This window comes from Schistocerca gregaria, chromosome 6, assembly GCF_023897955.1.
Source record: "Schistocerca gregaria isolate iqSchGreg1 chromosome 6, iqSchGreg1.2, whole genome shotgun sequence".
Taxonomy (NCBI): Eukaryota; Metazoa; Arthropoda; class Insecta; order Orthoptera; family Acrididae; genus Schistocerca; species Schistocerca gregaria.
In genome coordinates, this window is record NC_064925.1 from 325,631,811 (window position 1) to 325,659,645 (window position 27,835).

Sequence of the window (27,835 nt, forward strand, 5' to 3'; positions counted from 1 at the left end):
TATTCTTGTCACAAAATGCATCATGTACTTAATAAAACATAAAAAGTTGTGACTGAAGGCATTTTTTAAATTCATACCTACAGGATATCAATTTCAGTAATCCTGCTTTATAAGTGTGTTGAGCCTATATTTTAAAATAGCTATGTTTAACCATACCCTTATCTTCACTTCCATTTCACTTCATAACAAAATTTATGAATGGGCTAATGGTGTTGTCATGGTTCTTTTTGTTGCCCTTGGTAGCTAATTTGTTTATGGAAGACATTGAGGAAATAATGCTGTGTCTGTGTTTGAAACCTACAACATTCTTGAGATACCAAAACACCACCATTGAAATAACGTCTCATGGCATAGATAATGTATGTAATCAGCATGACAGACAGCATTGTGATTAGTCTGCAAACAGCCTTAGTTACATACTATGACTCGGTCACCCCTGTAGTGGTACTTTCATCTGGCTGTTTAGGAATCAAGCAAGAACTTATGCAGACATCTGCAGAAAACAATAAATTACACTCAGCTTGACACGTGTGTCAGATTATTGTTCCCAAATAATGGCTTCAACATGTAACTTATTTGCATATTACGAGGAACCGCCTTATTACACACGACACCTGATAATACCACAGCCTTATTATTCCACGTACTACCACACAACAGTCTATCTGAAATCACCCATTTAGGATCAGACAGACGGAACTACAATTTTGCCACTTTTGAGTTTTTAATACCATAAGGTACACAGAATCAAGACCTACGTTACGGCCAAACAAGCGTAGCTCTATCTTATATGATTTACATTTTAGTTGTAAACGATCTACATTTTACAAAAAAAATAATAGTAAGGATCAGACAGACGGAAGAGCTGATCTGTTTTTAGACCAAAGGACGCAGCGTTAATTTGTGAAACGGAACAGCTCTTACGTTTCTCTGATCCTAACAGAACTGTTAGAAGTTGCTTTTCCTGCTACTTCTCTTTAGATACATTGATGTCGTTGCTCCATGTCAAAAATGAATATATGGAGTCCAGAGGAACAAGTATGGTGGAAATGTGCCTGGAGAAGGAACATGATATAATGGAATCTTGTAAGTGTTAGAACCTGTTTCTTAGTGTGTATATTTTGGTAGTAAGTAATTATTATTACTAATATTACTGCTGTTGTCATTATTATTATTATTGAAACTTCCTGGCAGATTAAAACTGTGTGCCGGACTGAGACTCGAACTCGGGACCTTTGCCTTCGCAGGCAAGGTCTCGAGATCGAGTCTCAGTCCGGCACACAGTTTTAATCTGCCAGGAAGTTTCATATCAATGCACACTGGGCTGCAGAGTGAAAATCTCATTCTGGAAACATCCACCAGGCTGTGGCTAAGCCATGTCTCCGCAATATCCTTTCTTTCAGGAGTGCTAGTTCTGCAGAGTTTGCAGGAGAGCTTCTGTAACGTTTGGAAGGTAAGAGACGAGATACTGGCAGAAGTAAAGCTGTGAGGACGGGGCATGAGTCGGGCTTGGGTAGCTCAGTTGGTAGAGCACTTGCCTGCGAAAAGCAAAGGTCCCGAGTTCGAGTCTCGGTCCGGCACACAGTTTTAATCTGCCAGGAAGTTTCATATCAGCATACACTCTGCTGCAGAGTGAAATCTCATTCTGGATTATTATTATTATTATTATTATTATTATTACTATTATTATTATTATTATTATTAGTAGTAGTAGTAGTAGTATTTATATTCATAGTTGAGGAAGAACATGATGTGGAGATGCTCAGGACATTCATTGGTTCAGATACAGATGATGATCCTTCTTCCTATGAACCGGACAACACTACAGATTCTGGTGAGTAGCCAAGCAATTACTAGACACTATAGAAGTTCCAGTTAATTTTCTATTCCCTTCCTCTGAATACCTGTCATGTTATTGTTAAGGACAGCGGTATGGCCATAGAACATCCCTTGTAAAGAGTGTCACAAAAACTGCTGGGGATGCAACTACTGCACAAGTAAATTATCACAATCAGGATGGGGAAACTGCAGATGGCAATGCTCGTATTGAGAATAGTAACAAAACAAGAAAATAAAAAAGGACAGTGGTTAAAGAGGAATGGAAAAGAAATCAAAGAAAATTCAATCGACACCATGGCGGCATATATTTCTACAAAGAATTCCGAAGTTCCTGCAACAAAACATTTTGCCAAAAGATAGCTCTAAATGTCAACGACAGTGCAGCAGAAAGTTTACTGAACAAGACAGACAAAATATCCATAGGGTCTCCTGGGATCTTGGATCAGTTGAGCTACGAAGGCAGTACGCAAGCAAGCTAGTGGAAGAAGAAGAGAAACAGAGTGTGAGGACAAAATCGGGATAACTCACGAAGGAAGAGGACGAATAAATTCTACCTAATATAGGGTTCTGTAAGATTAAAGTGTGTATGCAATTTTTTCTCAAGACATTTGACATTTCTGAAACCTTTGTAAGGAATACTGTTAAAAAAAGAGCAACATCATGTAATTAAGAAAGAGCGAAGAGGATGTCATGAACCAGGTAGAAAGAGACCACAAGAAAGTAAAGAGGTTATAAGCAAACACATTAAGGGTTTTCCTGCCCTTGTTTCTCATTACAAGAGGAAAGAAATGTAGAGCAGATTATTTATCTGCCGATATGAGTATTATGATAACGTATAAGTTATATCAGGAACAATTCTATGAGGAAGGAAAGACAGTCCATAAATTATGACTGGCAGAAAGAAGAAACTTAATTTGAAATTCCACAGGCCACGAAAAGATATGTGTGATAAATGTTTAAAGTTTTCACACATTTTGGCCAAGAAAAAGAAAGACAGAGATTTTAAAAGGGAACAGGAAGAGCATTTGAAAAGGAAAGAAATGGCAAGAGAATTTAACAACATTAAGAAGGAAATCACAAGAAAAGGTGAATCTTTACTAGCTGAATTTGACTTAGAGGCTACGCTTTACTGCTGAAAGTGAATGCAAAGGAAGTATTCCATAAAGAAGGCTCTCTGTATACAATTTCACAGTTCTTAATGTAGGAGAAAACAAAACCAATTCCCGCACACGGGACGAGGCAACAACAAAAGGACGATCCATGCAGGTGCTTCATGTCAGTGGAATTTTTTGAAAAATCATGCAATAAGAAAACTGATAACCTTATTTTCTGGTACATATGGGGGCCAGAACAGGAATGCCAACATGAACACTTTTCTGATGCATATGGGAACCAGAACAGGAATGCCAACATGAGCACTTTTCTGGTGCATATGGGAAGCAGAACAGGAATGCCAACATGAGCATTTTGTGTTTGCATGCAGTGAATACACTAGACATTCCAACTATTGACCAATTGACTTCTTTGAACCTTGATATTCGCAATTGGAAGTAGACTCAAAGCATGCGAGCATCGTAAGAAAAGGTAAACATATGGACGTTTTTTATCCCATTGGCGGGTATACAATTGTAAGAATGACCTCCAGCAAGTACCAGAGTGAAAAAAATGGATAGCACTCAAATTTTAAATTTCAACCAGTTTCAGAAGAAAATAATTTGGAATGGAAAACTGCTGGGAATGGAGAAACTGTGAAATGGCTTGAGATTGTTTGGATGTGATACAGAAAAGATCAGCCAGACATGTTGATTTTCAAGTATTCCTACAATGATCGTGACTTCCAAGTTTTGCACATTATTAAAAGACCTGGCCTGTGAAATTCTTCAAATTCAGGACCTGAAGACAATAGTCTGTGCCCAGCATGTGACAGTCCTGTCTGCATAAGTAAAAAAGAGAAAAAAGATCTTATAGATTTATGTAATAAGGGTCTTAAACCTCACAGGTATCACACTTTATATCAAGAACTCAATGCTGTTTGCTGTTAACGATTTAGAAAATGAGGAAAACATGGAAGAATCACAGGAATAGACTTCATGTTTATTTTCTGTTCCCCCCCCCCCCCCCCCCCCCCCCCCTCGTCTCCTTTATTATTGTTGTTAGTTTATCAAACATAGCTATTTCATGTAAACCACTGATTTTGGCTCATTTAAATGTCTGTGTTGTATTACTTTTGAAACAATAATCCACAAACAGAAAAACAGGTGTGAGAGAGCACAGTTTCATTAAAATGATTTTCCTATGTTTCTTATGTGAAGATTAAAAAATGAGAATATTATTTCTGTTACCTGTAAATTATTTTTTTTTTTTGAGTTCAATGTTACTGCAAACAAATAATAATGACTTTTATTCTCTCGCTTATAGTACTCATTGAATAAAACTTGACACATTCCCATAGCTTATTCCATGTAATCTGTATTTATAAAGACATCATTAACACAACTGCAGTAATCTTTAATATGATAATATTGCTTAAAGCTGCATACTATTTGTTTGATGTTCGTATGTTATACAGCAGTAGTCATTAACTTAAGGATCAGACAGACATAACTACGTGCATAATTTCATAAAATATTTCATTAGTGTCCACCAAGTGACTAGAACATGTAACACCTAGTAGAAAACAACAGTCAATGAAGTATACTCTTTATATACCACAGAAAGGTTTGTGAAAAACTATTAGAAAGTACTCCGTTCTTTGGACAAAACCTTTAAATTGAACTACTGTTTTTGGAGTTTCGTTTCTTCGATCGTAAATGAGCAAAACGGCACATTTCATAAATCTGCTGCTGCACTGAATATGACTTATCAACAGTATCAACCATGAGTTATTAGTCAAACACAAAAAGTTAGGGTACCTGTCAAACTTTATCACAATTCATGTACATATAGCTACAGCAATTTATTCTAACGCCACAACTAATGGACATTATTTTCATGCAATTTCACACAAAACAGGGTGACAGCAAGGGATTTTGAAGTATGTAACAACTAACTGTAATTATAAGAGGCTGGGTAAACTGCAGGAAATACATACTATCACATGAACATCTTCAATCAAACATTCACCTTTGTAGGGAACAAAACATATTTGTCCTGAAATGTTTCAATTAAATAATTAATTGATTATTCATCATCAGCAACAAGTGAAACATTGTCAAACTTGTTTTCTCATCTGCTGCAAACTTAAGATCCTCCAACATTTTGTGGAAATATTAAGAGGTTTTACAACTCTTTCCATACTCAAGAAAAGTGCTTTTTGAAAATCATGCATCTTTCTACAAACATGCATGCACAGTGCTATGGGACCTTTGGTGGTATTCACGGCACAAAATACCACATACTGGAAACATCTCTTTCGAACTATCACCTTCTGAGAATAAGTGAACCTACCTTAAGTATCTCTAACTGAGAATGTAGACAATTTGAACTTATTGAGTCTAGTCATTTCCAATGTCATTTCTCACAATTCTTCTGATGTCAAAGCCATTTGAATAAAATCACTGTATTCCCAACCTGTTCCTCCACTACAAAGACTTTCTGATTCATTCCTTCTCTACTATTCCAACTATTAATGGAGTAGCAGCATTTTCCAAGCAGAAAAGCCAATTTCATTAGTTTTCTTGCTTTTGCATTTCCCCATGTAGATTCATTGTCCCCCTCACCAGACACATTACTGTATTTCTTCCACATTAATCTTTCTTCCCCTGCAATGGAAAAATGTTTTTCAACTGTACAATTGGCCTCTCTACACAAATGCAATGGTAACTAATTATAGGTGAAGCTTTGTCACACATGTTTTTTCATCTACTGCAAACTAATATCCCCCAATACTGGGTGGAAATATTATGAGGTTTTACAACCCTTTCCATACTCATGAAAAGTGCTTTTTGAAAATCATGCATCTTTCTACTAATTTATAGTACTCAAACAAATATATGAGTGTTCTTTTTCTTACACAACAAAACCCGTACGCAAGTTGCTACCTTCCTATAACTGTGGGAAATCTTGCTTGTAAACTGTGTATACTTCACATATTTCACTCAGTATGCTCTTTAACTGTTCTGATGTATAGAAAATACTGAATATTTTTTAATGATACTGTTGTTTCTAATGAACTACAGTTACTGCCCTTCATCTCAGATATAAGAGTCACAGAGGAGAAGCAGCAGGGCCCAAGACGAAAATCTGTTAGTCATGTACAACAGCCACTGAGTCCCATTAAATGTGCTAGGCCATTTACCAAACCAACACATTATTAACTGAAGTAAATTTATTTGTTTGAAAATAAAAAAGTAATATGGATGCTTCATTGTCCAGTGAACACTCTTCTCATAAACGATGTGTTCCCAACTAAGTTTTCTAACAGAGGTAGAAAGAAATGCCAAATAATCCCCACCTCCTTCCGTGTAACAGATTACAACTTATCACATTAGCAGGAATAATTACATTGATATTGCAAATAATTTCTTAAAGTTACTGGAATCAATGCCAAAAGAAACCCTAAAAGATAGTTTATTAGATTGAAAACTGTATTGTCCCTACAGTACAGTTTCTCTCATTACCTTATATTAAATAACTTTCATGACAACACTATACAGTGGCTTGCAAGGGAAAATATGTAACTGCAGAGTGAATTCATAGAATGTTTCAAAGATTTTTTAATGTATATAAAAATAGACGTTAAAAAATACAGAACATTAATAACCCATGAACCCTGAATCATGGACCTTGCCATTGATGGGGAGGCTTGTGTGCCTCAACGATACAGATAGCCATACCGTAGTTGAAACCACAACAGAGGGGTATCTGTTGAGAGGCCAGAGGCCAGACAAATGTGTGGTTCCTGAAGAGGGGCAGTAGCCTATTCAGTAGTTGCTGGAACAACAGTCGGGATGACTGACTGATCTGGCCTTGTAACATTGAGCAAAATGGCCTTACTGTGCTCGTACTGTGAATGGCTGAAAGCAAGCGGAAACTACAGCCATAATTTTTCCCAAGGGCATGCAGCTTTACTGTATGGTTAAATGATGATGGTGTCCCCTTCAGCAAAATATTCAAAGGTAAAATAGACCCCCATTTGAACCTCCATGCGGGGACTACTCAGGATGACGTCATTATCAGGAGAAAGGAGTGTGGAAGATCAGATCCCTTAATCAGGTAGGTAGGTCTGAAAATTAAAATAGGGAATTGGATAGGTTAAAGTTAGCTATAGTGGGAATTAGTGAAGTTCGATGGCAGGAGGAACAAGACTTCTGGTCAGGTGAACACAGGGTTATAAATACAAAATCAAATAGGGGTAACGCAGGAGTAGGTTTAATAATGAATAAAAAAATAGGATTGTGAGTAAGCCACTATGATCAGCAGAGTGGAAGCATTATTGTAGCCAAAATAGACACAAAGCCCATGCCTACCACAGTAGTGCAAGTTTATATGCAAGTTGCTTCACGGATGACGAAGAGCTTAATGAAATGTATGATGAGATAAAAGAAATTATTCAGATAGTGAAGGGAGATGGAAATTTAATTGTTATTGCTGACTGGAATTCGACAGCAGGAAGAGGAAAAGAAGGAAAAGTAGCAGGTGAATATGGAAGGAATGAAAGAGGAAGCCACCTGATAGAATATAGAATTTTGCACAGAGCATAACTTCATCATAGCTAACACTTGTTTCAAAAATCATGAAAGATGGTTGTGTACATGGAAGAGACCTGGAGTCACTGGAACGTTTCTGAGATTATATAATAGCAAGACAGAGATTTAGGAACCAGGTTTTAAATTGTAAGACGTTTCCAGGGGAAGATGTGGACTCTGACCACAATCTATTGGTTATGAACTGTAGATTAAAACTGAAGAAACTGCAAAAAGGTTGGAATTTAAGGAGATGGGACCTGGATAAAGTGACTAAACCAGAGGTAGTAGAAAGTTTCAGAAAGAGCATTAGGGAACAATAGACAAGAACGGAGGAAAGAAATATAGTAGAAGAAGAATGAGTAGCTTTGAGAGATGAAATAGTGGAGGCAGCAGAGGATCAAGTAGGTAAAATGATGAGGGCTGGTAGAAATCCTTGGGTAACAGAAGAAATATTTAATTTAATTGATGAAAGGAGAAAATATAAAAATGCAATAAATGAAGCAGGCAAAAAGGAATACAAAGCCTCAAAAATGACATTGGCGGGAAGTGCAAAATAGCTAAGCAGGGTTGCTAGAGGACAAATGTAAGGATGTACAGGTATATATTACTAGGGGTAAGATAGATACTGCCTACAGGAAAATTAAAGAGACCTTTGGCGAAAAGAGAACCACTTTTATGAGTATCAATGACTCAGATGGAAACTCAGTTCTAAGCAAAGAAGGGAAAGCACAAAGATGGAAGGAGTATATAGAAGGTCTATACAAGGGTGATGTACTTGAGGACAATATTATGGAAATGAAAGAGGACGTAGATGAAGATGTAATGGGAAATATGATACTGCATGAAGAGTTTGACAGAGCACTGAAAGACCTAAGTTAAAACAAGGCCCTGAGAGTAGACAACATTCCATCAGAACTACTGATAGCCTTGGGAGAGCCAGCCCTGACAAAACTGTCATTCAGTGTCAGAGATGTATGAGACAGGTGAAATACTCTCAGACCTCAAGAAAAATATAATAATTCCACTACCAAAGAAAGTAGGCGTTGACAGATGTGAAAATTACCAAACTGTCATAGCTGCAAAATACTAACATGAATGCTTTACAGATGAATGGAAAAACTGGCAGAAGCCGACCTCAGGGAAGATCATTTTGGATTCTGTGGAAATGTCTGAACACGTGAGGCAATACTGATCCTATGACTTATCTTAAAAGACAAATTAAGGAAAGGGTTGGTTGGTTGGTTTGTGGGGGTTAAAGGGACCAGACTACTTAGGTCATCGGTCCCTTGTTCCACGACCATAATAACACACGAAGAAAAGTCCAACAAGCAATAAACACATAACGGAGACGACAAGGGACGACACAGTACAAGAAAGACATAGACGAAGACCAGAGAAAAGAGATTAAAAGACACACAGAGTGCAACGGTCATTGGCCGACCATGAAAATAAAACTGGAAAGGCCAACAACCAAGGGACACATTAAAACAACACAAACTAAAACCCCAGGCCAAAAGCCACAGTCGACACAAAAAAAAATAAAAAGGGACTCTCATATTGAATGATAAAAACCCCCTGCTCGAATAAAACGGAGAACTAAGTCAGCCATAGTAGAGTCATCGGTTAAAAGAGCAGGGAGTGTATCAGGCAGCGCGAACGTCTGCCTGAGGGCAGTTAAAAGTGGGCAGTCTAGTAAGACGTGTACCACGGTCAGGGCCAATCCGCAGCGACAGAGAGGCGGATCGTCACGGCACAAGAGATACGCGTGCGTGAGCCGGGTATGTCCTATGCGGAGCCGGCAGAGGACGACAGCGTCCTTGTGAGACCCCCGCATGGAGGAGCGCCACACACTGGTTGTCTCCTTGACTGCCCGAAGTTTGTTGGGAGAGGGCAGGGTGCGCCACTCATCACGCCAAGCAGCAAGGACCTTCTGCCGCAATACGGATCGGACGTCACTCTCTAAAAGACCGATCTCCATGGCCGGGGAACTGACCGCCTGTTTCGCCAGTTCGTCAACCCGCTCGTTACCCGGGATGCCGACGTGACCCGGGGACCAAACAAAGGTGACAGAGCGGCCGCAACGGACGAGAGTATGGAGGGACTCCTGGATGGCCATCACCAGACGGGAACGAGGGAAACACTGGTCAAGAGCTCGTAAACCACTCAGGGAGTCACTACAGATGACAAAGGACTCACCTGAGCGGGAGCGGAGAAACTCTAGGGCACGATAGATGGCAACCAACTCGGCAGTGTATACACTGGAGCCAGCTGCCAATGACCGTTGCTCACAATAATCCCGTAGAGTGAGAGCGTAACCAGTGTGGCCAGAGACCACCGAACCGTCGGTGTAGGCCACCGCCGCGTTCGGAAACTCGGCCAGGATGGAAAGAAAGCGGCGGCGGAGGGCCTCCGGAGGCACTGAGACCTTCGGACCCTGTGCCAAGTCGAGCCGAAGGCACGGTCGGGGCACACTCCACGGGGGCAGACGGAGATTGGCCCGGAAAACAGGCGGCAGAGGAAAAAAGTCAAGGCCACGGAGAAGGTCCCGGAGGCGAACCGCAATGGGACACCCTGACCGGGGCCGCCTGTCTGGAACATGGACGATCGAGCGCGGGAACAGGAGACGGTAGTTTGGATGCCCTGGCATGCTATAAACGTGCGCGGCATAGGCGGCCAGAAGGCGGTCACGCCGGAACCGCAATGGAGGGACACCAGCCTCCACAAGTATGCTGTCGACGGGGCTTGTCCGGAACGCTCCCGTGGCGAGGCGGATCCCGCAGTGGTGTATGGGATCCAGCAATCGCAATGCTGAAGGCGAGGCAGAACCGTACGCCACACACCCATAATCAAGGCGGGACTGGATCAGCGCTTGATATAGGTGGAGGAGGGTGGACCGGTCGGCACCCCACCTGGTGTGGCTTAAGCAACGGAGAGCGTTTAAGTGCCGCCAGCATGTTTGCTTCAGCTGCCTAATATGGGGCAGCCAAGTCAACCGGGTATCGAACACCAGTCCCAAGAACCGATGCGTCGCGACCACAGCAAGAGGTTCACCGTCAAGGTAAAGGCGCGGCTCAGGGTGAACCGTGCGACGCCGGCAGAAATGCATAACGCAGGTCTTCGCGGGCGAAAACTGGAAGCCATGCGCTACAGCCCATGACTGCGCCTTGCGGATGGCACCTTGCAGCTGCCGTTCAGCAGCGGCGATGCCACTGGAGCTGTAATATAGGCAGAAGTCGTCCGCATATAAAGAAGCCGCGACGGACGACCCCACCGCCTCAACGAGCCCATTGATGGCAATTAAAAACAGGGACACACTGAGGACAGACCCCTGTGGGACCCCGTTCTCCTGGACCCGGGAGGAACTATGCGACGCAGCTACTTGCACGTGGAAGGAACGATACGAAAGAAAATTCTGAATAAAAATCGGGAGCGGGCCCCTAAGGCCCCACCCATGAAGTGTGGCCAGGATGTGATGGCGCCAAGTCGTATCGTATGCCTTCCGCATGTCGAAGAAGACGGCAACCAGATGTTGGCGGCGCGCAAAGGCTGTACGGATGGCAGACTCCAGGGAGACCAGATTATCGGCGGCAGAGCGGCCTTTACGGAACCCACCCTGAGACGGAGCCAGAAGGCCCCGAGACTCGAGGAGCCAACTCAACCTCCGGCTCACCATACGTTCCAGCAACTTGCAAGGAACGTTGGTGAGGCTTATGGGGCGATAGCTGTCCACCTCCAGCGGGTTCTTGCCAGGTTTCAATACGGGGAGGACTATGCTTTCCCGCCATTGAGACGGGAAAACACCCTCGACCCAGACTCGATTGAAAAGATCTAGGAGGCGTCGCTGGCAAGGCACTGAGAGGTGTTTCAGCATCTGGCTGTGAATGCGGTCTGGTCCAGGAGCCGTATCAGGGCAAGCAGAAAGTGCGCTCTGGAATTCCCATTCGCTGAAAGGAGCATTGTACGACTCCGCGTGGCGCGTGTGAAAGGAAAGCCTCCGACTTTCCAACCGCTCTTTCCGGGAGTGGAAGGCCAACGGGTAGTTCGTTGACGCGGAACACTGAGCAAAATGCTCTGCTAACCGGTCCGCAATCGTGTCGGAGTCGGTGCACACTGCTCCATTCAGCGAAAGCCCAGGGACAGAGACAGGTGGCCGATAGCCTTGGAGTCGCCGAATCTTGGCCCAAACCTGCGATGCAGAGGTACCGACGCCAATGGTGGAAACATAACTTTCCCAGCACTCCTGCTTCCGTTGGCGAATAAGGCGTTGGGCTCGGGCGCGGAACTGTTTAAAAGCAATGAGGGTCTCCAACGACGGGTGCCGCTTATGGCGCTGAAGAGCCCGCCGGCGATCTCGAATCGCCTCTGCGATCTCGGGCGACCACCACGGCACAGTCCTCCGCCGAGGTGACCCGGATGTACAGGGAATCGCAGATGCCGCCGCAGAAACGATGCTGGTGGTGACCGACTGAACCACCGCATCAATCGGATCAGTGGAAGGAGGTGCGATCACTGCGACAGATGTAAATAAGTCCCAATCAGCCTTATTCAGAGCCCATCTGGAGGGGCGTTCAGAAGAGTGACGCTGTGGCAGTGACAGAAAGATGGGGAAATGGTCACTACCACATAAGTCGTCATGGACCCTCCAGTGGATGGATGGTGAAAGTCCGGGGCTGCAAATAGAAAGGTCAATGGCTGAAAACGAGCCATGGACCGCACTAAAGTGGGTCGCCTCTCCCGTGTTTAAAAGGCAGAGGTCAAGCTGTGACAGAAGAGTCTCGACATCTCTACCCCGGCCAGTAATCGCGGCGCTACCCCACAAGGGGTTATGGGCGTTAAAGTCGCCCAGCAACACAAAGGGAGGCGGCAGTTGTCCTATCAATGCAGCCAACACATGACGAGAGACATCACCATCCGGCGGAAGGTACAAACTGCAGACAGTAATAGGCTGAGGCGTCCACATCCTTACAGTGACAGCCTCTAAGGGTGTATGAAGAGGCATACACTCGCTGTAGATAGAGTTAAGGACGTAGACGCAGACTCCACCAGACACCCTCTCATAAGCTGCCCGGTTCTTATAATAACCCCGATACCCTCGTAGGGCAGGGGTCCGCATTGCCGGAAACCACGTTTCCTGGAGGGCAATGCAGAAGAAAGGGTGACTGCTGACGAGTTGGCGGAGCTCAGCAAGGTGGTGGAAAAAACCGCTGCAGTTCCACTGGAGAATCACTTTGTCCATGGGCGAAATAGGCGTGAAGGGACCGAGGAGGCAGATCACGTCACTGGGTCACCTACTGCCACCGATCGAGGACCAGTACAATCGGCGTCCTTGGCGTCTGAGGGTATGGCGAGATCCAGGTCCTCAGCGGACGCCAGGATCTCCACCTCATCCCCAGACGCAGAGCCTGTATGGAGCGGTGGGGTGGATGCCACCGCGCGTTCCTTGGCCTTAGAGGCCTTCTTCTTCTTCGTCTTCTCTCTCTGCTCCTTGGGCTTTACTGGCTGGGAGGGCTCCACCGAGTCAGTCTCCGGGACGGAGGAGGAGCGGGAAGCCCTGCGACCAGCCGCTGGCCTGCTTTTCAGCCATTGGCTGACGTCACCCTTCCCAGAGGTGGAAACCTGGGAAGGGAGGGACCCGAGGGATCCCTTGCGAGAGAGAGTCGCCGAAGAAGTCGGACGCTTCTCCGGCTTAGAGTTGGGGACTTGTGTCCCCGATGGTTGGGGGGTCGTTGCTCCTGAGGTAGGTGGTGCAGGAGCAACAGATGGGGAAGTGCCCCCCACCATCAAGGGGGCAGGTGTAGTATTCCGGCTCAGAGTGTTCAGTGGAATCGGTGCAGCAGATGACAAAACTACTGTTTTGGCAGCGGTGGCATAGGAGTTGGTCAGAGCCACAGGATGTAGCCTCTCGTATTTCCGCTTAGCCTCAGTATAGGTCATGCGGTCCAGGGCCTTATATTCCATGATCCTTCGTTCTTTCAGTAGAACCTTGCAGTCTGGCGAGCAAGGGGAATGGTGTTCGCCGCAGTTCACACAGATGGGAGGCGGCGCACATGCAGTATTAGGATGTGAAGGGCGTCCACAATCTCTGCATGTCATGCTGGAAGTACACCGAGATGACATGTGGCCGAACTTCCAGCATTTGAAACACCTCATCGGGGGAGGGATATAGGGCTTCACATCACACCGGTAGACCATCACCTTGACCTTTTCGGGTAGGACGTCACCCTCGAAGGCCAAGATGAAGGCACCGGTGGCTACCTGATTATCCCTCGGACCCCGATGGACGCGCCGGACGAAGTGAACACCCCGCCGTTCTAAATTGGCGCGTAGCTCGTCGTCCGACTGCAAGAGTAGGTCCCTATGGAATATAATGCCCTGGACCATGTTGAGACTCTTATGGGGTGTGATCGTGACGGAAACATCCCCCAACTTGTCACAAGCGAGTAATCGCCGTGACTGTGCAGAGGATGCCGTTTTGATCAATACTGCCCCAGAGCGCATTTTGGACAAGCCCTCCACCTCCCCAAACTTGTCCTCCAAGTGCTCGACAAAAAACTGAGGCTTGGTCGCCATAAACGATTCCCCATCGACTCGTGTACAGACTAAATAGCGAGGTGAATAAGGTTCGCTGCCAACCGTAGCCTTTCGTTCCTCCCATGGCGTGGCCAGGGAGGGGAACGATTGTGGATCATATGCCTGAGCGTTGTATTGAGGCCGAGAACGCTTAGAGACTGCTGGCGGCTGGCCGCCAGCAAGAGATGATGTACCACACTTCATCGCGGGTCATCCGCCCTGATGCCACCTACTCCGACCAAGGGCCCTCCCCACGGGCGCCACCCAGCCTCAGCAACGACCACCTGGCGGGATGGCCATTGCCGGGAGTCCCGATGCCCCAAGGAGACAGGCATCTACTCCTTGGCATACGCGGGGAGTTAACGGCGCAGGCATCAGTAGAGCGATCCCTGTGTTGTCAGGGGGCTACAACCGACAGGGTACATGGCGGCCCCACCACAACGGACTGGCTACCGTGCTGGATTTCAGGTGAAATGTAGTCCATGATCGTCATTGGCGCATAAAGCGACACAGCAGAGCAGACTGCAAAAACCGCACCCAAGAACAAAGCCACGCCCTAGAGATGGTGAGTGGGCGGAACAGCTATGCGACGACGACCAACCAAGCTAGAGATGGTAATGAGCGATGGACACATTGCACCTTGTAAGGCGCCCTTCCCCAATCAGCTCGCTCTTCGGAAGAATTTAGAAGATGGAGGTCAAACCCGGTAGGGGACCATCACAGAAGGCCGAAACGTTTGAGACTCCTTTTAGTCGCCTCTTGCGACAGGCAGGAATACCGTGGGCCTATTCTTACCCCCGAACCCACAGGGGGGTAAGGAAAGGGAAACCTACCTTTCTAGCATTTGTAGACTTAGAGAAAGCATTTGACAATGTTGACTGGAATACTCTCTTTTAAATTGTGGAGGTGGCAGGGGTCTATTACAGGGAGCGAAAGGCTATTTACAATCTGTACAGAAACCAAATGGCAGTTATAAGAGTCGAGGGGCATGAAAGGGAAGCAGTGGTAGGGAAGGGAGTAAGATAGGGTTGTAGCCTATCCCCGATGTTATTCAATCTATATATTGAACAAGCCATAAAGAAAACCAAAGAAATACTCGGAGTAGGAATTAAAATCCATGGAGAAGAACTTTGAGGTTTGCCGATGACATTATAATTTTGTAAGAGACAGCAAAGGACCTGGAAGAGCAGTTGAATGGAATGGATAGTGTCTTGAAAGAAGTTGAACATCAACAAAAGCAAAACAAGGATAGTAAATACTGAGGGAATTACATTAGGAAATGAGAAACTCAAAGTAGTAGATGAGTTTTCATATTTGAGGAGAAAAATAACTGATCATGGTCGGAATAGAGAGGATATAAAACGTAGACTGGCAATGGCAAGGAAAGTGTTTCTGAAGAAGAGAAATTTGTTAACATCAAGTATAGATTTAGGTGTCAGGAAGTCGTTTTTGAAAATATTTGTATGGAGTGTAGCCATGTATGGAAGTGGAACATGGACGATTATTATTTTGGACAAGAAGAGAATAGAAGCTTTCAAAATGTGGTGCTACAGAAGAATGCTGAAAATTAGTTGGGTAGATCATATAACTAATGAGGAGGTATTGAATAGGATTTGGGAGAAGAGAAGTTTGTGGCACAACTTGACTAGAAGAAGCGATCAGTTGGTAGGACACGTTCTAAGGTATCAAGTGAACACTAATTTAGTATTGGAGGGCAGCGTCGAGGGTAAAAATCGTGAACACACAGCGCAGAATCAGAAGGATGTAGGTTGCAGTAGGTACTGGGAGATGAAGAAACTTGCAGAGGATAGAGTAGCATGAAGAGCTGCATCAAACCAGTCTGTGGACTGAAGACCATAACCACAAAAACAACAACAACAACAACAATAATAATTAATAAATTATGAGATTCACTGATCAGTCTTATCTTTCAGGACGCAAATGGTCTAATACTGTTGACAGACACACACGAAAGTATAGCTGACACACTACCTAGTTTTTGGTACTAAAAATACCTCCTTTGGGGAAGCAAGAGCAGTAGGTCAGGTAGTGTTAAAAAAGAAAGGTCAGATCATTTAGGTTCCAGGATGAGAGAGAAACACCTGTATTTCTCCCTATAGATGGGTCTTTCACATCCTGAGAGACCGCCATTTAATTTTTTAACCCTGCACAACCTATCCATCTTGCCGCCACAAGGAAGGAATTATTCATTCTGAAAGCTAGGTATTGTGTCTCTTTTACACATGTCTATCGATAGTATTACACATTTTGCCTCCTGAAGGCAAGTTATGGTCAGTGAATCTGTTGTATTATATTTCTTAACTGAACTTCCCTTTGAACATTAAATGTTCTAACTTAAAAAGTAACTATTCAGTTGTGAAGCCACAAAGTACTGAATAAGCATACATTTATATGTGAAATAATTGCCACTCACGATGCAGTTTATTAAAATATTGCAAAGAATCCTACTTATTGTTCACTGTTTGTTAGGCCAATAAGTTTCACCTATTAAATCTCTATTAGTAAATATGGACCACTTAATAAACAGAACTGTTCTACACGCAGTTAAGTGATTACTTGTGCTGTCTGCAGCTAACTGTTGCTCAATAATTCCCTCTATCTTTTTCAACACCATTTTTTGTTAGTTAATTTATGAGGTGAGTGGAGGAAGCAAGCACTTTTCAACATATCAGCTGCTGCCGGGAGTGGAGCAGTACAAAAGGAGTAACCCCTTACACAGTGCAGCATTTATACATGTTCTGTGTCCATTGATGACGATGATGATACATGTGGTACAAGGGGTCTTTATTGCCCTTATGAAAATCATTATGAGATAAACATGGTTAAAAGAAACCCATAAACATTTCAACATGAATTCATCCCAAAATGTTTGTGTCACAGGTAATACAAATGGGTGGGTCCTCACACTGGAGCAAAAATTTGTGTGTAAAGGGAGCTATGTCTCATGTCGAGACAGGTGAGTAGGACTTCATCCTGCATGCATGATCAAGAGGAGGAATGATATGAATGGACAGTTGGTTTTACAGCCCATAATACATTGTTTCCCATTCCAGCCCCCTGTCCTCCCATGATGCAATGATGCATGATACCCATGATGCATAACCCCCATGATGCATCACCTGGTTCAATAGTGTGTTCAAAACCAGTAAGGGAATGATTCATTCTTCAATTTTGGCATATTCATAGGACACATAGGCTGCTATGTCGGTTTGGTTGTTTCCCTTTATTCATGTGTATACATGTACCCAGTAGAATGCCACCACTTTTCCATTCTGCCGCTGCAAAAGACGAGAATCATGAATGTTCTGTATATTTTCTTTCCAGTTGAGCACATTTGTTGAAGGGCCTACAGGGCACTAAGGGAAACTGAATAGATGAGAAACATTTTCCCCTGGTCCCCTTCTCATAGGCTTTGGTGTATTGAGAAGCACGTACAACTCAGCATAGTATACAGAACACATATCTCATAGGCAGATCCTGAAGATACAATGACAGATTACTATTGAGCGTCCAAGGAATTCCCCGTTCTGATGTGTCTGTAACCACAGTCTTAAAAATCTGGTGCTCACTCAACATATTATCAGACTAATCCCTAATAACAGCATTTGGAATTTTTTTTTCTAGTATTAGTCAAGTTTCAAACAATTCTGACCCTATTGAGAAGACAAGGTGAGAATTTACTCTAATCTTGATAAATAACATTCACTAGGACAATTAGTGCAAAACTGCTACATAGGAGGATAAGTAACGTCGATATATGTGCATGCTTTGGGTATGGAGTATATTTTGTATACTTGTTGCATCAAGAGTAGTTGCTGTCAGATGGGAAGTGGTGGCTCACCAGCATCAGTGCAAAGGCAAGGAATGGAGCTCATCCTAAAAGTCTCTGTGATCAACCCAATTCCCTTATGGTAGACAGAGTAATCACAACCAATCCTAAATCTAAAAAGCAATATATTTTACCTTTAGAATCTCTTTGGGATTTCTTCGTTTATAAGTAGATGCACGACTGTCAGTTGAAGGAACAGTAAAGAACATTCCAGAAATTATTGAATGTATATACCTCCATCAGAAAAGAACTAGTTGCAAACAAGGCATGGCTCTTATTTACCACAGAAATACATAGAGAGCCATTAAGTCCTAAGTGTGTGTGTGTGTGTGTGTGTGTGTGTGTGAGAGAGAGAGAGAGAGAGAGAGAGAGAGACTTTATTCAAATGGTTTCTTTAATTTAATAGTAAGCCAATAGTAAAAGAAAATTGTGTTAACAAAGAAAGATGTATACTGACCATTAATTAAGCACTAACTATAAAATTTAATGGAAACAGAAGGAAAGAAACTTACCTTAGTATATTAAATCCCATTGTGTAAGTATAGGCCAACAAAGCTAGAAAAATAAAACAAGCACAAATAAGATTTTACAATTGTCAAAAGAAAAATTCACTTGAGAAAAGTATTTTTAAGACAAAATTCTGGTCAGCACTTATCTCTAGGAGAAAAATATTAAATACTACCAATATACACACATGAAAGTATACATATTATTCCAGCTTTTGGAACTAATAGTTTCTTCTTTGAGGAGGAGAGAGGCATACAAGGAATGGACAAAAATATGAACGCATCACAAAAACAACACATTACCATGCCTAACACACTGTAGGAAAGCTGCTGTCATCCAAAAAAGCTTCTAATCATTTCCAAGTGGATAAATACAAGTTCTGTATGGTTTTCAAGGGAACCTTATAGCATTCTTCCTGAAAAATAGTGGCACGTTCAGGCAATGATGGCAGAGGTGGATGTGAGCATACACCTTCTCTCCAAAATCGACCACAAAGGCTCAATAATATAGAGATCTGGTGACTGGTGGACAGGGGAGACGTGACAATACATCCTTCTGCTACAAAACTGTCCTGGATGATGTGAGGTGTGTGAACAGGGGGCCTGTCATCTTGGAACACAGAGTCATCATTGGGGAAAACACTGTACCATGGGATGGACCTGATGAGCCAAAATAGGGACATAATCCTTACTACTTTCCCTGAATGATCTGCCCTTCCTTATTGACCTTCTAACACCCATATCTCTCTCTTCCTCAAAGAATGAACTATTAGTTGCAAAAGCAAGAATAGTGTTTGCACTTTAACATGTGTCTATCAGCATAACTTAACATTTTGCATCTTGCCTCAAAAAAGTTTTTAAACATAGAATTTGCATTTTTAAACAGTCAATGAAGACATCTATTGTACAACAGTAGCATCAATAAAAAATAACTCAGTGAAAAATTACATCCAATGCTGGCTTCATTCTTATTAACAGGAATACAAAATTATCAGGGCAAAAGAGGCAGCAAGACAGATCCTCACACTGCACATGAAATCATGAGAAAAGTAAGAGAAAGAGTTGGATGAAGGTACACAAACATAAATAACTGAACTGAAGGGAGGGGACCAGAGTCAAGTAACAAGTAAGTGCTGACTGCAAGGGACAGGGGGTGGGGGCAGAAAATTTGGGTAGTAACAGTGGTATGGGTAGATGTAGGATTCTTGCAATGGATTGTAGGACCAAAAGGTGTGTATGGAAAGTAGTCCTCTCACTAACCATATAATTCACAGGAGTTTGTGTTGGAAGAGAAGATTAAGACTATTTGGGTTGTGGAACAGTCACTGATGTTTCCCATGTTGTGCTCTGTAGCATGCTCCAGCACGGGAAGTTCAATCCTGTTCTTTGTTACAGTTTGGCAATGGTGTTTTATACGAGTAGACATTTAGTTAATGGCTCTGCCAATATAAAAACCATGCAGTAGCTGCTGAAGTGTCGGTATATGACATGGTTGCTTTCACAGATTGTACTGACTTTGTGGAAAAGGATGTGCTGGACGCATGCAATAGACAATTCCATATAGGTTCACCACATGGTCATGGCCTGTGTGCAAGGAGTTGGAAGCAAGAGTGTCATGAAAATGACCCAGAATATTTTCATAAGTTGGTAGTGGGCAATGACCATGACAACAATGGAAATGTTTTTGGAGGAAGACATTCCTCATTTCGAGGTGTAATAAAATGTAGTTTAAGTTCAAGTGAAGCATGCTATTCAGCTGTTCCAGTTTATGGACAGTATGGGATGGGGGTGCTTTTTGGAACTGATTTAGTTACTGTGGTTGAGTATTATGAATATCAGGGATGGGAGATCTGCTTATTGGCCAGATTTAGAAGAGGATGGTGTCTGAAAGTCTTAGAAAGTTTTATATTAAATGTGACTGTGTATCACAGCACAGACATTGTCTGCAGAAGGCAAGTCTGTACAGGAGGGGAATTTCAGCATGGAGCTGTGACAGCCCATAGAAGTATAGTTACTGGTTACAGTTGATGAATTTGAAGCAGATGAAGGTTTTTTATGGTTCCATCAGAGAGGTGAAGGTTTTGTTCATGAATGTTTCCCAGTGAACTGAACCGGGTGAAGAAATGATGCCAAGGTTGTGGAGGAACGAGGACAGCATGCCCTTGTCCCCACATGATGGTCACAAAGATAACCAGATGAGGGGTTTCTGATTCTGTGCAGGTGTAAAGCAGTCCTGTAGGTGGCCCATAAACGGGTTGGTATATTCATACACTGAGAGAGTGCCGTTGGCTGTGTGACAGACTTTTTAAAAATATGTTCCCTTCAAAAGGACGTAGTTTGTCATCTCTACATAGAATAAGGTAGTAAGTTTGGAGTTTGTATGATGCTGGGACAGACAACAAGGTTGCAGAAAAGGGGAACATAAGGTTGGACTGTGGGCAAATGGCTGGACTTCAGTCTAATTAAAATTATTTGTCAGTTGGCACTTCATCCTGGAACTGAGCTCCTCAAACCATAGCTCTCAACATCATATGCAAACTGTCAGTTGCTGTTAGTGCATCATTACAAAACATCAGTGCTCTTGCGGAGTTCAGGTACTGTGGTGTACACATGTAACCCATTACTGTAGTATCAGTGGCCCATTTAACTGTCATCAGTCAAAGAGAACTAAAACGTGTTTTTCCAGTGATGGAAGTCTGCTCCCTGTAATCCAAGCCTTAACTGAAGCACACACGGTGCCCGATGTAGCAATGCTGTAATACCATGTGACAAATGCAAAAAAACAAATGGTTTTTATCAGAATGTAAGATGTATGTCCTTGCAGTGGAAGCACATTAACCAGGCACAATAAAGTTCTTGGGACAGTTTATTTAGCCCACATTAGGAAGGTCGGTGTGCAGGATCTAGAAAAGCTTCAGTGAAATATCTTGGTGCTACTATCAAGTTTGGCAAATATGGAGATAAAGATAATGTGGAATCAGCTGATGTGTTTGTTGTACAATATTCTATATTATTTCAAACATTTTGTGCTGAAACCTATAATAAATAACTTATCTACACTTTGGAGATTGATGATTAGAGATTACACATGATGCACTTTTATCTTCCCTGTTCAGAAAAAGGCAGAGCAGTTTAACATCAAATTAAGAGGTATGGGCAACTACACTCATGCCCATAAATTAAGGATAACTGCAGAACGTGGTGCCACACAACGTGACATTATACAAAACTGGCACTAATAGCATAGGCTTACAGGGAATACATACGACAAAGATCTGTAAGTTGTAATGGTTCTTTATTTACATGACCATTACGGCATTCCAGCACAGTTCTCGATACCACTAATATTGTACTACTTTTCTGCGAAGTAACAGACATATTTTTGTGACAATATTCACATTTGGTTTTATTAATGTATAGGTACTCCGATGTATCGACATATTACAGTGATATGGTTCTAGTGTGTATTCATTTCTGTAAGACTGTCATAATCTTTGACTTACTTGTAACCGTTTTGGCGCGAATGCACACAGAGCAGTCTTTGTTTCACTTTGCAGAAGTTAAGTTGTTATTTCGTTTTGTAAGAGAACAGTCAAGTCTTGTGTTTGGTTAAAGTGGAAATTAAATATATGAAGATTGGTACAAAACTGTTTTCTTGATGATGTGACAATTAAGAAGAAGTATATGTGAATTTACAAGAAGTTTAATAAAAATGTGTATTGTGAACACCAAGTCAAAAATTATTTCTACCATACCATTGTTCTGATCTGGGATTGTTTGATCATTAAGAATTTCCTGAAAAACACATTTGTTAGGTCTTCAGATATTACTAAAATACATATCTGGACCTTCTAGCAGTCAAAGTGGAATCACCCTAGAATCAACAAGATGAGCCATAACCCCTTCAATGAAATCTACGTGGGAATCCATTCAAGATAAGTGCCAAAATTAATGACTTTTTTTATAGTGACTTCATTATTTCCATTCTGACGATACCATCCACAGTCACTAACTTTGTTGTTGTGTGAGCAACATTATTAATCTGATTTCTAACCTACTTTGCAAGTGGTGGTATTGTTAGAAAGTCCACGGTATTGGTGATAAGTTGAGAAAACTGTCCCGAAACACATGTGCTACAAAATGCTACTGTTTCCTGAATGTTGCCCCGACATCAATATGGGATATGATCACCATGCACATGTACACAGGCTGCACAACGGGTTGGCATACTCTGTTGTAGGGATTTGAAGACGTGCAACAATACGTCGACCGAGAGTATCCCTAATGTGCTTGATGGGGTTTAGGTCTGGACAACAGGCAGGCCACTCCATTCGCCTGATATCTTCTGTTTCAAGGTACTCCTCCACGATGGCAGCTCGGTGAGGTAGTATGTTATCATCCATCAGGAGGAAGGTGGGACCCACTGCACCCCTGAAAAGGCGGACATACTGACACAAAGTGATGTCCTGATACACCTGACCTGTTACAGTTCCTCTGTCAAAGACATGCAGGGTGTACGCGTACCGATCATAATCCCACCCCACACCATCAAACCATGACCTCAATACAGGTCCCTTTCAAGGACATTAAGAGGTTGGTATCTGGTTCCTGGTTCACGCCAGACGAAAACCCGGTGAGAATCACTGTTCAGACTATACCTGGACTCATTCGTGAACATAACCTGGGTCTATTGTTCCAATGACCATGTACTGTGTTGTTGACACCAGGCTTTACGGGCTCTCCTGTGACCAGGGGTCAGTGGAATGCACTTTGTAGGTCTATGGGCGAATAAACCACGTCTGTTCAGTTGTCTGTAGACTGAGTGTCTGGAGACAACTGTTCCAATGACTGCGGTAAGTAAGGTTGCCATAATCTCGGAATCCAAAATCAGGACAAAACTTACGGTCACCATAGCCGATCGAAGGAAATAAGAGGAATAAGGAGTCCTCATGCCCACAAGCTAAGGGAAATGTGCATTTAATTAATGATCCAGAGTTTAGGAAGGACCGCTTCATTAAGAAAGCATTTATTACAAAAAATAAGAATATGCATTACATTATTCAGTACATGAAGTTCTATTGTCATCATTTGAGCTTTTCTTATACAAATCGTATTTCTGAGAACCTTGAATAGATGAAAGGAACTTAATTTGGTTCTCAATCAGTTTATGAAATTCACTGCAACTTACATATTTCATATTGGACTGTATTTGCTCCATTGCATTAACTGATTTTACTGTTAACCTATTCCTTTCTTCTGTCCACTGAGAATTCATGAGGGAAAAGACTCTCTCTACATTGGCGTTATGACTGGGAATGGAGAAATAAAATTCCACAATTCTACATAGGCGTTATGACTGGGAATGGAGAAATAAAATTCCACAATTTTCAGCGACTCTGAATACTGCTCACTAGAAATACAATTATGAATGAAGGACACCCATTTCTTATGTGACATCATAGTCTCAAAACTTTCATCTTTGACCTCCTCCAAAACACACTTTAATTTCAGTACTTGGTCAAAGAGAAGGGACTCATTCAATTTACAGCTTGTGTTTTCATGCATCCACTTGAATGTCTTTTCAACATTTTCCCATGAAGGTACAGTCTTTAGCAAAATCCAGTCAAAATGTTTAATATCAGACAAGGGCTTACTACATTTTATCAAGTAATAAATAACAGTTTGAATGAAAAGAGAGACTTCCCCTAGAAATATAGAGTGCTGATATTGTGTGAGGTCAGATATTAATTCTTTAACTTTAGACGTAACGAAAACACACTGTTTTCTGTCTCCTAAAATTTGCAGTATATTTTCTAGCTCCAATCTTACCTCATTCACTGATATGTCTTCCCTCTCAATGCTGCTAACTGCCCTCTGGAAAGGATTCATTTGTGCATACAAGAAGAGCAGATATATTTCACCAACAGAATCAGAAAAGAATTTCTTGAGAAGGGAAGGACATGTATCAAGTGAAAGAAAGTAAGACTTAAGTGCCTTAAACATGTGGATGAACCTCTCTATAGCAGGAAACATGGTGAGCCACCTGGTTGTTACATGTCTAAGTAGGTCCTTATGTGTCACATAAGGACAAATTCTTTTAGTGATGCTACACGAACAGCATATATGGAGAAATAATTAAAAATATATTAAAAACAAAGATTCCAAGACTTACCAAGCGGGAAAGCGCTGGCAGACAGGCACATGAACAAAACACACACACAGAATTACTAGCTTTCGCAACCGATGGTTGCTTCTTCAGGAAGGAGAGGGAAAGACGAAAGGATGTGGGTTTTAAGGGAGAGGGTAAGGAGTCATTCCAATCCCGGGAGCGGAAAGACTTCCCTTGGGGGGGGGGGAGTCATTCCAATCCCGGGAGCGGAAAGACTTGCCTTTTCGCCCCGGACCTTTTCATTTACCCTAAAATCGCATACTGTCCGTGAAATCCGTGGCATATGGCAACCCTAGCGGTAAGGTCCCGAGCAAGGCTACCTGCAGTACTCCATGGCCGCCTGCAGGCACTGATGGTGAGATAACACTTTTCTTGTGGTGTTGTACACTGTGGACGTCTCGTCGTGTAGCACCTGGACACATTTCCTGTCTGCTGGAATCATTGCCATAATCTTGAGATCACACTTTGTGGCACACAGTGGGCCTGTGTTACGACTTGCTCTGTTTGACCAGCCTCCAGTCGACCTCGTATTCTACCCCTCATAATGTCATCAATGTGTGTTCTTTGAGCCATTTTCAACACACAGTCACGATTAGCACGTCTGAAAATGTCTGCACACTTACTCGCTGCACCATACTCTGACATGCACCAACACACCTCTGTGTATGTGGACTGCTACCAGTGCCACCGTACAACGATCACAGGTGAAATGCACCCCATGGTCATAGCCCAAGGTGATTTAAACCCACAAACTGCCCACCAGAGTGTTGTTTCACCATGTATCAGCATTATCCTTAAATTATGAGCATGAGTGTACATCTGTAGGTCATACTCATCACATTTTCTATGGTTATTTGAGAAGTAAACTAAATTGACTTTACAATGGTTTTATTTGAACTAATAATTAGTAACATGGCTACTGTTTATTTGTCACCAATTTCAGCTGCTATGCATTCAGAATACATTGAAATTACTATTACCTTCCATTGTATGTTGCCAGTACCTCTTTCCAGGTATCCTGAATAAGAACCTAAGTTGCCGATGGATAACACTGGTGTGATTGCTTAACTTATGAGGATACAAAGAGAATACATGCATGACACAGAGACCACAACTGGATTATTCAAGCTGCTCTAAATTATTTGGGAGTGCTAACCCTGAAACAGATAGTATCTAATGAAGGTCAAAACAATACTCATACTAGCCGACTGACAGGTTCAAGAAATCCTTGGGACAAGATTATCTCTGTCTTTGGCATTGTCCTTGAACAAAACCACTTTGTGCTTTCTGTAATATCTGTAGGCATTAAGTTATTCACATTCTACAGCTCTTCTTGGAAGATGTAGTAGACAGAGTGCTTATAGTACACAAGATTCACTTATATTAACTCGACCACCTGATCCGGAGTATCCCAACCCGTTGTGCGGCCTGTGTATGTGTGCATGGTGATCATATCCCATATTGATGTCAGGGGAACATGTGCAGGAAACAGGTGGCGTTTTGTAGCACATGTGTTTCGGGACAGTTTTCTCAACTTATCACCAATACCATGGACTTACAGATCTGTGTCATGTGTGTTCCCCGTAAGCCTATGCTATTAGTGCCACCATGTTGTGTGGCACCACATTCTGCAATTATCCTTAATTTATGAGCATGAGTGTAGTTGCCCATCACACCTCTTTCAATTAAAATAAATTTTGGCATTTCAGTAAGTTCAGTGGCAGGGATCAACTGCCAACCAATTGTAGTTCTTCTCGAGTGCTACATGCTCAATGTGATTCATGTTTTGTAGGTGTATACAGAACTTTCTCAAGGATCACTGGCTGCATACCAACACCACTTGCCCCACCACTGTACTACATAGGCATGGTGTATGTTTTACCAACAATGTAGTTATCAGGTACAGGACTGTAAGAAAATAGCACACACATTTGATCAGCTTGATATCCTGAGACCATGCAATCAGGATATCCTTAGACCCAGTCAATACCATACTGTCGGACACTGCATGGGGGAAGAAAGACCCATCTGCTCCCTCTGTAAAAGGAATCATCATTTATTATTTTACGATGGCTTGAAATTATTTGCTTCCTTTAGTGTTTCCCTGGATCTCATAATGGTCAACATGGGCAGTCCAAGTCCCACTTAAATCCAAATGGTATGTATATATGAAACAGGATTCAGAAGCAAATGCAAAGGTACACACTGTATACTAGATGCTGACAGCCAGTTTACTTTCATAGCAGAGCTTTAATTGATGGCCTAAAATTACAGCTGTTTTGTCACTCCTCGGTCAGTGAGTCAATACATTTGAATTTTCATCAAAGTTATGCAGACTAACACATGTGAAGCAATGAAGTGGATGGAATAATGCTTATATCACTGTCATTGCGTTTGGAGATCAATTAAAATTCAAAAATTCAAACTCTTTGCAAATACATCAAAAGAACTGAGCATGGCACAAAACTTTAGTTAACAGATACCACCGAAGAACATAAAGGTCTTCCCAAAAAGCTGCTTATGGCAACCAGAGTGATATTGAAAAATAGTTATCTCTGCTTTGCCAATATGGCTCTCAGCTTAATGCATGAGGATGGTGGGATTCAGGAAATGATAAATCTAAAAACACTCAGATGCTGTAGTAGGGATGCTAAAAGCATGCAAACAACACCTATCAATAATAAAGCAACCCTCAATACCAGTGACAACCAATTGCTCTCCCCAACAAACTTTCTTGTCAAGTGGAGACTTACAACACTACTAGCAAAACCCAGACCCTCCAGAGCAACAGACACAATGAAAGAATTTAGGCTTCAGCAGAAGAAAAGAAAACAACCTGTAATGATTATGTTTCATTCAGCAAATGATAATTTTTTTAATGTATTTTCATTGTCAAAATGGTCCACAATATTATGGAGCATGAGCCAAGTAGTGCTGTGCCATCTGTAGGATAACCACGTAAGGAGATGTTTCAGAGAGCCTGCTGTTTGATAGCAAAAGCAAGGAGGCCAATTAGAATATTTAAAGACAAATGTACTAGACATTAAAATGGAACAAGAATAAGTTAATTAAAAGGTAAAACAATAATGGAAATTCCTGGATGGAGCAACATCCAAAATATGGGAAAGGCAACCAACCGCCAATAACAGATCGATTGACAGAGTACAGAGACATGTAACAGGAAACAGGATTCACACTTGTTTTTGAGTGCTTG

The 27,835-nt window shown here is 42.4% G+C and overlaps 1 protein-coding gene and 1 non-coding gene across 13 annotated transcripts in view; one reads left to right on the forward strand and one right to left on the reverse strand.

Annotated features, from left to right (window-relative positions):
* Positions 1 to 27,835, reverse strand: part of LOC126278659 (zinc transporter 6-A-like) — a 471,888-nt gene that overhangs the window by 69,060 nt on the left and 374,993 nt on the right. For 4 of the 12 annotated variants that reach the window (XM_049978881.1, XM_049978875.1, XM_049978885.1 and 1 more), the window contains exon 3: positions 18,459 to 18,501. The exons of the other annotated variants lie outside the window; for them this stretch is intronic. In XM_049978881.1, coding sequence (XP_049834838.1) covers positions 18,459 to 18,501 — 43 coding nt within the window. The remainder of the gene's footprint in view (positions 1 to 18,458; positions 18,502 to 27,835) is intronic. 12 annotated transcript variants of the gene reach the window in all.
* On the forward strand, positions 1,507 to 1,582 carry Trnar-gcg (transfer RNA arginine (anticodon GCG)). The gene has a single exon. It is a non-coding gene; the product is annotated as a tRNA-Arg (tRNA).